The following is a 13,142-nucleotide window of genomic DNA, read 5'->3' on the forward strand; positions in this document are numbered from 1 at the left end:
ACTGTAAGAACGTTGTACATTCTACCTGTGCCTGTGTGGGTTTCCCTGGGTGTTCTAGTTTCCTCCCCAATTCCAAAGAAGGTTAATTGAGCATATGGTTGTAATTGGTTGGTGAGTGCTTGTGGGCCGGAAGGGCCTGTTACCATTCTGTATCTTTAAATAAATAAATACATTTGGCTAAGGAAGTCACGGAGAGGTTTGGATGAGTTGGCGAGTGGAGGTGGGTTGGAGATGGAATTTCCAAAGTGCATGAAGTGATAAAATAAACCTGAACAAGAGGTAGTCTTGGTGGGAGATGTCACCTTCTTAACAGCGAGAATTCCAGAGAAAACTTTTTAATTGGCATTGTCAGCAATAAATTAGCATTGAAATTTCAAATAAGCTCAATCGTGATCACAACTCAAATTCTGGCTTTCAGTGTTCCCTGAGTCCATGCTGCATCTTCCACAGATGTCAGCTAGAGCTTTGGGTGACAATCCGATGAATAAAACCTGGCATTATTTTGCCCTCATCCTTAGCTATGGCACTAAACCTCATCATTGATTCTAACATTTCTCCTGCTGCTTAAATCACCATTGCACCAGATAGATCAGTAGATAGATAGATACTTTATTCATCCCAAAAGAAATTACAGTGTCACCGCAGTATTACAAGTGCACAGATATATAAATAGCAGAAGAGAAGTAAGAAAGAATAAAAAGTTACCTTAAAAATAAGATTTACAAGATTTACAATTCAAAGATTACAAGATTACAAGATTTACTGGATTTCTAAGTTCATATTGCTAAGATGGTAGTGCAAGAATTACAGTAATACTACACAGTAATGGATGCACATTCACACCATCCAGATCAGAAGTGATGGTAGTATTGCACAGGGTGTCCACGACAACAGGGTGTGGTAAACAGAGCTAGTCAGGCTACGTCCACACTAAGCCGGATAATTTTGAAAACGAAGCTTTTTCTCTTCGTTTTGACCCTCTGTCCACACTAAAACGGCGTTTTCATCCCCTGAAAATAGAGATTTTCAGAAACGGTCTCCAGAGTGAATTAATCTGAAAACGCCTAATATCCATTGCAGCGTGTACATGGTAAATGGAGCTTTTTAAAACCGCTGTCATGACGTGCCGCAACAGATGGCAGCAGCACGGCATTTCATTGTTTTATTATTATTATTACTTTATTGTCGCCAAACAATTGATACTAGAGCGTACAATCATCACAGCGATATTTGATTCTGCATTTCGCAGAGCCTAACAATTTCAGAACAGACGGCAACGAGACTGAAGCCAGAAGAGTTAGAAATGTACTCACCAAATACTTTGACCCATCGCTTACTGAATAACTAAGTACACTCACTTTGCCCTGTTTTCTGTCCTTGCTTGTATGAAGGTAAGGACAGAAAACACCATCCGCCACCTCCAGTTTAAATCCCATGCAGAATATTTTGGAGGATCAAGAACCAAGGTGGTTTACCTATTTATGCAAGTACTTCTCTGACAATAAGTGTGTAACAGTCTAATGTAACATTGTATGGAAATACAGTACAAGATAACACTGATGCAGTCATGTTTTATATACTTAACAAGGTGCTTTATTAATGCAATGGAGTTAGTCAGTTTTTCAATGTTCGTCGTCAGCCAGGTCATATTGTCCGTGAACTCCCTGTCGGTTACCTCCATACGCTCCAGTATTTGTTTTTTTTAGTTTTAAGTCCTCCTGCGCGACAGCCAAGAGCAATTCCTTTTAATTTTTTCTACTCTGTAACTGGACAAACGTGCACCAAGTATACCGTTTCCTCTTCGCTTGTTTTCTGTGTGTCCTGCACATGCCCAGTAGGAGGAGATTCCCCCAAATATCCGTCTAATGTGGACAGAGATATTTTGAAAAATGCTTAGTGTGGACGCCTGTCGTTTTTACTCGAAACCGGCGTTTTCAAAATTATCCGGCGTAGTGTGGACATAGCCTCAGAGTTCTGGTAAACAAAGGTTAATAATGGTCTAACAGGAGGGGGTCGTCATTCCCCAGCTATAGGTTACAGAGTCTAATGGCCAAGGGTAAGAATGACCTCATATGGCACACTTTGGAGCAGCACAGTTGTCTCAGTCTATTACTAAAAATGCTCCTCTGTTCAGCCAAGGTGGCATGCAGGGGGTGAGAAATATTTTCCAGAATTGGCAGGAATTTCTGTAGGGTCTTTTCTTCTATCACAGACTCTAGCATGTCCAGTTTGACTCCTATAACAGAAACAGCCTTTCGAATCAGTTAATTGAGCCTGTTGGCATCACCATTGTCCCAGCACACCATCGCAATGAAGACTCTACTTCAGACAACAAACAGGTAGAAAATGTGAAGGAGAGGCCTGCATACTCCAAAGGACCTCAGTTTCATAGAAACATAGAAAAACCTACAGCACAATACAGGCCCTTTGGCCCACAATGCTGTGCAGAACATGTACTTACTTTAGAAATTAACTAGGGTGACCCATAGCCCTCTATTTTTCTAAGCTTCATGTACCTATCCAGGAGTCTCTTAAAAGACCCTATCGTATCTACCTCTACCACTGTCGCTGGCAACCCATTCCACGCACTCACCACTTTCTGTGTAAAAAACTTACCCCTGACATCCCCTCTGTACCTTCTTCCTAGCACCTTAAAACTGTGTCCTCTTGTGTTAGCCATTTCAGCCCTTGGAAAAAGCCTCTGACTATCCACACAATCAATGCCTCTCACCATCTTATACACCTCTATCAGGTCACCTCTCATCCTCTGTCACTTCAAGGAGAAAAGGCCAAGTTCACTCAACCTATTCTCGTAAGGCATTTCCCCAATCCAGGCAACATCCTTATAGATCTCCCCTGCACCCTTTCTATAGTTTTCATATGTTTCCTGTAGTAAGGTGACCAGAACTGAGCACAGTACTCCAAATGCAGACAGACCAGGGTCCTATATAGCTGTAACATTACCTCTCGGCTCTTAAACTCAATCCCACAGTTGATGAAGGCAATGCACCATATGTCTTCTTAAGCAGCAGCTTTGAGTGTCCTATGGCCTTGGACCCCAAGATCCCTCTGATCCTCCACACTGCCAAAAGTCTTACCATTCATACTATACTCTGCCATTATATTTGACGTACCAAAATGAACCACCTCACACTTACCTGGGTTGAACTCCATCTGCCACTTCTCAGCCCAGTTTTTCACCCTGTCAATGTCCCGTTGTAACCTCTGACAGCCCTCCACACTATCCACAACACCCCCAACCCTTGTGTCTTCAGCAAATTTACTAACCCATCCCTCCACTTCCTCATCTGGGTCATTTATAAAAATCACAAGGAGTAAGGATCCCAGAACAGATCCCTGAGGCACTCCACTGGTGACCGACCTCTATGCAGAATGTGACGTGTCTACCATCACTCTTTGCCTTCTGTGAGTAAGCCAATTCTGGATCCACAAAGCAAGGTCCCCTAAGATCTCATGCCACCTTACTTTCTCAATAAGACCTGCATGGGGACCCTTATCAAGTGCCTTGCTGAAATCCATATACACTACATCTACTACTCTCCCTTCATCAACATGTTTAGTCACATCCTCAAAAGATTCCATCAGGCTCATAAGGCACAACCTGCCTTTGACAAAGCCATGGTGCCTATTCCTAATCATATTATGCCTCTCCAAATGTTCATAAATCCTGCCTCTCAGGATCTTTTCCATCAACCTACCAACCATTGAAGTAAGGCTCCTGGGCTATCCCTACTCCCTTTTTTGAATAAGGGAACTACATCTGCAGCCCTCCAATCCTCCAGAACCTCTCCTGTCCTCATTGATGATGCAAAGATCATTGCTAGAGGCTCAGAATCTCATCCCTCGCCTCCCGCAGTAGCCTGCGGTACATCTTGTCCAGTCCCGGTGACTTATCCAACTTGATGTTTTCCAAAAGCTTCAGCATATCCTCTTTCTTAACGTCTATACTGTATGCTCAAGCTTTTCAATCCGCTGTAAGTCATCCCTACAATCGCTAAGATCCTTTTCCGTAGTGAATACTAAAGCAAAGTAATCATTACGTACATGCGCTGTCTCCTCTGGTTCCATACACACTTTTCCACTGTCACACTTGATTGGTCCTATTCTCTCATGTCTTATTCTCTTGCTTTTCACATACTTATCGAATGTCTTGGAACTTTCTTGAATCCTGCTCGCCAAGGCCTTCTCATGGCTCCCTCTGGCTCTCCTAATTTCAATCTTAAACTCCTTTCTGCTAGTTTTATAATCTTCTAGATTCCTATCATTACCTAGTTTTTTGAACCTTTCGTAAGCTTTTCTTTTCTTCTTGACTAGATTTTCAACAGCCTTTGTATACCATGGCTCCTGTACCCTGCCATTCTTTCCCTGTCTCATTGGAATGAATCTATGCCGAATGCCACACAAATATCCTCTGAACGTTTGCCACATTTTTGCCCTATATTTCCCTGAGAACATCTGTTCCTAATTTATGCTTCCAAGTTCCTGTCTGATAGCCTCATATTGCCCCTTGCTCCAATTAAACACTTTCCTAACTTGTCTGTTCCTATCCCTCTCCAATGCTATATGGTAAAGGAGATAGAATTGTGATCATTATCTCCAAAATGCTCTCCCACTGAGAGACCTGACACCTGACCAGGTTCATTTCCCAATATCAGATCAAGTACAGCCTCTCCTCTTGTAGGCTTATCTACATATTGTGTCAGGAAACCTTCCTGAACACGCCTAACAAATTCGACCCCATCTAAACCCCTTGCTCTAGGGAGATGTCAATCAATATTTGGGAAATTAAAATCTCCCACCACGACAACCCTGTTATTATTACAACTGTCCAGAATCTGTCTCCCTATCTGCTCCCCGATGTCCCTGTTACTATTGGGTGCTCTATAAAAAATACCCAGTAGAGTTATTGACCCCTTCCTTTTCCTAACTTCTACCCACAGAGACTCAGTAGACAATTACTCCATGACTTCGTCCTTTTCTGCAGCCGTGACATTGTCTCTGATCAGCAGTGCCATCACCTCTTTTGCCTCCCTCCCTGTCCTTTCTGAAACACCTAAAGCCTGGCACTGTAAGTAGCCATTCCTGCCCCTGAGCTATCCTAGTCTCTGTTATGGCCACAACATCATAGCTCCAAGTACTGGTCTATGCTCTAAGCTCATCTGCTTTGTTCATGATACTCCTTACATTAAAATAGTCACATCTCAAACCATCAGTCTGAGCACTTCCCTTCTCAATCACTGACTTATCCTCCCTCTCACACTGCCTAAAAGCTTTCTCTATTTGTGAGCCAACTGCCCGTTCCTCCGTCTCTTCAGTTCGGTTCCCATCCCCCGGCAATTTTAGTTTAAACTCTCCCAATAGCCTTAGCAAACCTCCCTGCCAGGGATTCAAGTGCAACCTGTCCTTTTTATACAGGTCACGCCTGCCCCAAAAGAGGTCCCAATGATCCAGAAATCTGAACCCCTGAACCCTGCTCCAATCCCTCAACCACGCATTTATCCTCCACCTCACTCTATTCCTAAACTCACTGTCACGTGGCACAGGCAGTAATCCCGAGATTACTACCTTTGAGGTCCTGCTTCTCAACTTCCTTCCTAACTCCCTGTAGTCTATTTTCAGGTCCTCCTTCCTTTTCCTTCCTATGTCCTTGGTACCAATATGTATCACGACCTCTGGCTGTTCACCCTCCCCCTTCAGGATATCATGGACCCGATCAGAAACATCCCGGACCCTGGCACCTGGGAGGCAAACTACTATCCATGTTTTACCCCTGCGTCAACAGAATCGCCTGTCTGACCGCTAACTATAGAGTCCCCTATCACTGCTGCTTTCTTCCTTTCCCTACCCTTCTGAGCCACAGGGCCAGACTCTGTGACAGAGGCACAGACACTGTTGCTTCCCCCAGGTAGGTCATCCTCCTCAACAGTACTCATATAGGAGTACTTATTGTTAAGGGGGTCAGCCACAGGGGTACTCTCTAGTATCTGACTCTTGCCAGTCGCTCTCCTGTTAGCCTTAGCCTTGGACTGTTGGACTGTTACCCAATTATCTGTCTCCCGAGGCCCTGGTGTGACTGCTTGTCTATAGCTCCTTTCTATCACCTCCTCACTTTCCCTGACCAGACAAAGGTCATCGAGCTGCATCTCCAGTTCCCTAACGTGTTCCCTAAAGAGTTGCAGCTCGATGCATCTGGCGCAGATGTGGCCGTCCGGAAAGCTGGGAGTCTCCCGGACTTCCCACATCTGACACCCAGTACAGAACATTGGTCTCACAGACATACTTCCTGTTTCTATTCTTCACAAGTAACTTCCCTCACCTCGACCCGTTATTACTGAAGCCCCATTGAGCCAAAGCCCTCCTACTCTGTTTCCCTCTACTTCAACACCCGCTCTATAAAGCTGACTTCAAATCCTTCCCGCTGGTCTAACTCGCTGACATCTATGCGCTTGCGCAGTCGTGCCTCGATCCTCAGAAAGTAGATATGACTGTGGCCCTTTTTGTACACAGCCCCTGTGTTGGTGCTCCGCTCAAGTCTGTCATCCAGGTGCACCCACAGGTACTCACAGGTCTTCACCACATCCACATCCTCACCATCAATAGTAATAGGGAGCAGTGCAGGCTTGGTCTTCCTAAAGTCCACCACCATCCCCCTTGTCTCCAGGATCAAAATCCTGATTTGACTTATGCCTCATTGGTTTATGGTGTTGAATCAGAATGATGTAGTTGCAAATCCCACACAAACATTAAAGTCCAGATGGCCACTCTGATGTAGTAATGAGAGAGTGACATACCATATCACAACCCTTCATCCAGATGAGATGAAGAGATTTAACCCCAAACAATGACTGTCCACTTCCCTCCTCAGTTGCTTTCCGACCCACGGAATTCCTCCAGCATTTTGTTATTGATCGTGGTGGAAGCTAGCTGAATGTAAATTGGCAGCTACAGTCTGATAGATTATAATGGCTACTCTTCATTAAGTTCTTTGGGACATGAAAGGTGATATATAAATGCAAGTCTTTATTGGACAGGTTCAACTATAGATGAAAGTATCCATTTCAAGAGAATTGGGATTGGTTTATTATTGTCACATGTACCAAGATACAGTGGAAAGCTGTTCATACAGACCAATTCAGTACACAGCGCATCGAAGAAAACACAGAAAACAATAACAATGCAGGATAAAGTGTAACAACGACAGAGAAAGTGTGGAGACCAGAGTTAAGGAAGAATCTCTTTAGCCAGAGGGTGGCAAATCTGTGGAATTCATTGCCACAGACAGCTGTGGAGGTTGTCATTGAATATATTTAAAACAGAGGTTGATAGATTCTTGGTTAGCCAGGGTATCAAATGTAATCAGAAGGCAGGAAAATGGGGTTGAGGCAGGGAGAATAAATCAAGCATGATGGAATGGTGGAGTTGACCCAATGGGTCAAATGGCCTAAACCTGCTCCAGTGACTTATGGTCTCAACAAAAAATGTGATATCATAATGAGGGAGATTATGATATTAGGAGTACAAAATATCATACTGGAGAACTATTTAATAGTCATAAGAGTGGGTAGAAGCTGCCCCTTGAACTTGGTGGTACATGCATTCAGGCTTTTGTAAGGGGTTTGCCTCTCTTCACTTGCGGTTTGCTGGCACAATAATCTAAAATCTTACATCCTAACATTTGTATTTAATACCCTGCCAGTGTGCGAGTTGGGAACTGCCAGGTTAGAGGCCCAACTAGGCAACTACTAAACTAAAAAATGATCTAAGATTGTTTATTGTCATTCTTCAGTACACAAACATAAAGGAGATCAGAATAATTGTTACTGCAAATCCAATGCAGCATTAAAAAAAGTACAGTAATTATAAGGAGCACAATGAATACAAATATAAAAGGAATCCTACAAAAATGTACAAGTAACTGTTAGAAAAGAAGAGTGAAAACCTTTATGGTTTCTTTTACACATTATTAAAATAAAACATTTGCGCCAGGGAATACATTAGCAAGAACATGCTTAATATGTTTAGTTAATCTCTCTGCTTTGAGAGGAATTAACATATCTGAAGTAAATGTTGAAGTAAATGAGTTGTAGTGTTAAAATAGTGGGCAGAGGAATGTTATACAAGCACATTGAAGCATCATCCATTAATATTTCATGACAGTTATTTCTGGGTGCAACCAGCTTAATTTAATCAGACACCACGCAGCAGGAGCTTAATTGATCACACCTTAAATCACAGCTTTCCCTTTCTACAGAACATTATGATACTTGGAGACTTCAATGCTGACGGAAGGTATGTATCGAAGAACGAGATGAAAACTATACGGCTCCGAACAGACAAGAATTTCTACTGGCTCATCGGAGATGAGGAGGACACTACTACAAGATTAAGCACAGACCAGGCCTATGACAGGTGAAGATCACAGGGGTGTGTGGAGAATGGGGTCAGGAAGATATTTGCAATCCAATATTTTCAATGGGGATCAATTATGATTGGTTTTAGTTTACCCAATATTTTCACTCAGTGGGTGGTTATTATATTGAATGAGCAGCAAGAGGAAGTGGCTGAGGTAAATACATAAATGATAGTTAAAAGGTACTTGAACAGGTACCTGGATATGGATAGGAAACGATATGAGGGATATAGGTTAAATATGAGAAATTGGGACTGGCTTAGATGGGAGTCATGATCAGCACGGGCTGGTTGGGCTGAAGGGTGTGTTTCCACGCTGCACGGCTCTATGACTTTATTTCATTGAAGTTCAAAAATATTCAAAGTTCAAAGTAAATTTATTATTGAAGTACTGTACATGTACGTCACTATAAACAACCCTGAGATTCATTTCCTTGCAAGCATTCATAGTAGATAACAAGAAAATCAATATAATCAATGAAACACTGCACCCAACAGGATGGACAGATGGACAGATGGCAAAAGCCAACAAGCTGTGCAAATACAGAAAGAACAAAAGAAATAATAATAAATGAGCAATAAATATTGAGTACATGAGATGAAGAGTCCTTGAAAGTCAGTCCATAGGTTGTGGGAATAATTCGGTGATGGGGCAGATGAAGTTAACTGAAGTTAAGTGAAGTTATCCCCTCTGGTTCAAGAGCTCAATGGCTTCAAAAAGATGTACTGAACAATACACACCAAATGCTGGAAGAAATCAGGTCAGGAAGCATCTATGGAAATGAATAAATAGTCGATGTTTCGGGCTAAGACACTTCTTCAGTACCGGAAACTAAGGGGGAAGACACCAGAATAAAAAGGTGTCTCTACTCTATATCTGTAACTGGAAACTGTTTAATTTTTAAGCAAACTGTTTGTCGGCTTAGTTTTTGTACACCCCCTTCCCCACTGAGAGGAGTTTATACTTATCATGAGATTGCAAAAACAATCTTTTGTTCCTCATTCTTACTTTAGATCATCGCTGGCTGAAACTCTCATCCATGTACCTGTTACTTCTCAACTTGACTATTCCCGATGCCTCTATTATTCCACCCTCAACTAACTTGTCCCAAACCCTACTGCCTGTGTCTTAAACAACAGCCAAGTCCTTCAGTACTTGGTGCACCAATGAGTGGCAGTGTGGAAAAGCTCTAGTTTGAAATGTCTCTCACCACTTCAAAAGTTGGAAGTAAATTTATTACCCAAGTACATATACCACTCTGAGATTCAATTTCTTGCGGGTATTCACAGAACAACAAAGAAATAACACAGAATCAGTGAAAAACTACACACAAAGACTGACAACCAACCAGTGTGCAAAACACAAACAGTACAAATACAAACAAAAAGATAAGGTAATGGTAACTTTTTCAAAGTTATCCATAGCCTCATCCATTTTTGCCTCTGTAATCTTCTTCAGCCCTATATCTTTCCCAGGTATCTTCGAAACTCTACTCTTGTTTATGACAAAATGTAATTGTTTCACCACTTCTGCGGTCCTAAATTCTGCAATTTATTCCCAAAAATCTCCCACTTCCCTACAATTTTTTTCTTTAGGATGATCTGACTGAACATTTTTTTTCAATTGATGTCTGTGCAATTTTGGTCATCCCATTACAGGAAGAACATGGATGCTTTGGAAGGAGGTTTATCAGATGCTAGCTGAATTAGAGAGAATCATATATAAGGAGAAGTTAGACAAACTTGTGTTGTTTCCCCTCAAAGCTTTGAAGGCTGATAGGAGATCTTACAGAAGTTTATAAGACTAGGAGAGACATAGATAGCATTAATAGGAAAAATCTCTTTTTGCAGGCTAGAAATGTCAAATTCTTAAGGAAATGCATTTAAGATGAGTGGGGGAAAGCTTAAAGGAGATGTGTAGGGCACATTTTTTTTACAAGTAGAGGGTGTAAATGCCTGGAATAGACTGTCAGGGGTCATGGTGGAAGTATATACAATAGACATGTCTAAGAGGCTGTTAGATAGACACAGAAATAGCAGGGGATGGATGGATATGGATCATGTACAGGCAAAAGAAATTGAGTAAATTTGGCATTGTGTTTGGTGCAGACATGGTGCACTGGAGGGCCACTTTCTGTCCTGTTCTTTCTATATTCCATGTTTTTTCTTTAGCTCAGGTGTGGGTCATTTTGGTAATCATCCTGTGAATCACTGGTACATTCTCGCTACTTTAAAGGAACTAATATTATTGCTTTTGTTACCTGGATGTTGGAGGCTTGATGACTGAGAGTCCGGGGCCAAGCACTGGAGGCCCAGAAGTGACCTGTTCTGGGACTGAAGGCCTGTCTATGTGTGTGAGGGTGGGACAGTGGGTTGTTTTGCTGCTGTTTTCTTGTTTCGTTCTGTTATTGTTGCTGGTGCTTGTGCTGCTCTGCTGAAAATTGTGGGCTATGTTAGTGCTAGGGTGCGTGCTAACACATGCAGTTTGCCCCCCGGCACATCCTTTGTTGTGTTGGCTGTTATTGTAAATGATGGATCTCACTGTATCTTTGATGTACATGTGACAAATACCGTAAATCTGAATTTGAATTTTTACAATAACAGCCAACACAACAAAGGATGTGCCGGGGGGCAAACTGCATGTGTTAGCACGCACCCTAGCACTAACATAGCCCACAATTTTCAGCAGAGCAGCACAAGCACCAGGATTACAAAGGAATCCTGCCACTCCCCCAACATACTAATTTGCTGGACAGGGGGTCCCACAAGAGTTCCCACCCTCCACCCACTAACTTGCTGCCAATCACCCAGAATAGGCATGAGCCAATTCAATCTGACAAACTATCTGAAAGTGAGGACAGTTATTGTTGAGGTCCACGTTGCCCAAAGTGTGTTGCCTCAGTCTGTTGCTACGTTGATTAGTACACCTAACATCTCATTAAAAGAAGATCGAAGAGTTACCGGCAGCAACAAGTTAATGTATTATTCATAAACGCTTTTCTCTATGGATTGCTTTAAAAAGGAATACTCCTAGGCTCGAATGCTGTAATATTATCTTCAATAAGACCGTGTTCCCAAAGGCACCCTTAATAAAACTTACTTCCAGCATGCGATATTTTTCAAGCAACCTATTGCTAGCCATCTGTTAAGCAATATTAATCCATAATTAATGTGGTTTATTGAATCCTAATATTTTACTTACAACATGAGATGATGCAGTTCCATTGTGCCTAAAAGGGCTATCTATTTTCCAAAAGAGCACCCATTCTCCGGTGTCTTATCCACAGCTTCCAACCACTATCATCATATGAATTATAATCCAATTTTCATCCATTACTGTTTCCATAGCTGACCCTAGGAGAACTCAAGGCTGATTAAATTGCATTAACATGAGGAATTCTGCAGATGCTGGAAATTCAAGCAACACACATCAAAGTTGCTGGTGAACGCAGCAGGTCAGGCAGTATCTCTAGGAAAAGGTACAGTCGACGTTTCCGGCCGAGACCCTTCATCAGGACCCTGCCTAGCCTGCTGCGTTCACCAGCAACTTTGATGTGTGTTGCTTAAATTGCTTTAAGATGTTTTTACATTCTTCTAAGTAGTTGAAAGATCTTAGTTAAAAGACAGAAGTCCAGTAATGGAATTATTTTAAGCTTGTTCTTGGTTGAGTTTAAGTCTCCAGTTTACTGACTCAGTGGTGATGATGCAAACTAAAATTAAAAAATCAAGGCGTCAAGGTGTTCCGTTCACTCGTTCTTGAGGCTGTGCTCGCCTTCGAACAGAACTGGCTCTGTGTCTGTGGCCTGGAGCTGCTGGCTTCTGGACTGGTTGTAGCATTGAACTGGATCCATGGCTGTGGAGACACTTCTAAAGGCTCTGCGGTTCATGTTCTGTGTGTTACTTGTTTACTTTTTTATTATTTGCACAATTTGTTCTTCTTTTGCACATTGGTTGTTTGACAGTTTTTGCTGTGTGGGATGTATTTTGTGCTTTTTTTGTTTTGTTTTACTTTGAACTTAAAATTGGAGTCCAATGCACATCAATATGTAGAAGGAAGCAGCAGTTTCAATCCTGCACGGAAGTCCCCTGTCCCTTAACATGATGCATGATTGTTCATTTGTGAGTCAGTTGCAAGAATAGCCCTGCTTAAACTGCTCACATTGCTGGCATTCACTGTCCCCCCCCCCCCCCCCCCCCCGACACACCTTCTTCAACCACTGCAACACACACAAAATGCTGGTGAAACTCAACAGGTCGGGCCGCATATATGGATGGAAAAGAACAGTCAACATTTTGGGCCAAGTCAAAATCAGGACTGGAAAGGAATGGGGAAGAAGCTAGAATACGAAAATGGGGTTTGGGAAGGAGTACAAACTGGCAGGTAATAGGTGAAACCAGGTGAGGGAAAGGCGGGTGGGTGTAGGAGGTGAGATAAAGTGAGAAGCTGAGAGCTGATAGGTAGAAGAGATAAAGGGCTGAAGAAGGAAGAATCTGATAAGAGAGGAGATGAACCATTGAGAAAGGGAAGGGGGGGAGGGTGGGGGAACCAGAGAGAGATGACGGGCAGGTGAAGAGAAGGGGTAAGAGAGGAGCCAGAATGGGGAAGGAAATAAGAAAGAAGGGCGAGGGCATAGAAATTACTGAAAGTTAGAGAAATCAATGTTCATGCCATCAGGCTGGAGGCTACCGAGACGGAATATGAGATGTTGCTC

General features: G+C 42.5%; 1 protein-coding gene across 1 annotated transcript in view; it reads left to right on the plus strand.

Annotated features, from left to right (window-relative positions):
* The window catches only part of dnase1l4.1 (deoxyribonuclease 1 like 4, tandem duplicate 1), a 73,366-nt gene that overhangs the window by 51,446 nt on the left and 8,778 nt on the right, over positions 1-13,142 (plus strand). The window contains exon 7 of the mRNA XM_072280850.1: positions 8,273-8,430. Within this exon, the coding sequence (XP_072136951.1) occupies positions 8,273-8,430 (158 nt within the window). The remainder of the gene's footprint in view (positions 1-8,272; positions 8,431-13,142) is intronic.

The sequence above is a fragment of the Mobula birostris genome, chromosome 16, assembly GCF_030028105.1.
Source record: "Mobula birostris isolate sMobBir1 chromosome 16, sMobBir1.hap1, whole genome shotgun sequence".
Classification (NCBI taxonomy): domain Eukaryota; kingdom Metazoa; phylum Chordata; class Chondrichthyes; order Myliobatiformes; family Myliobatidae; genus Mobula; species Mobula birostris.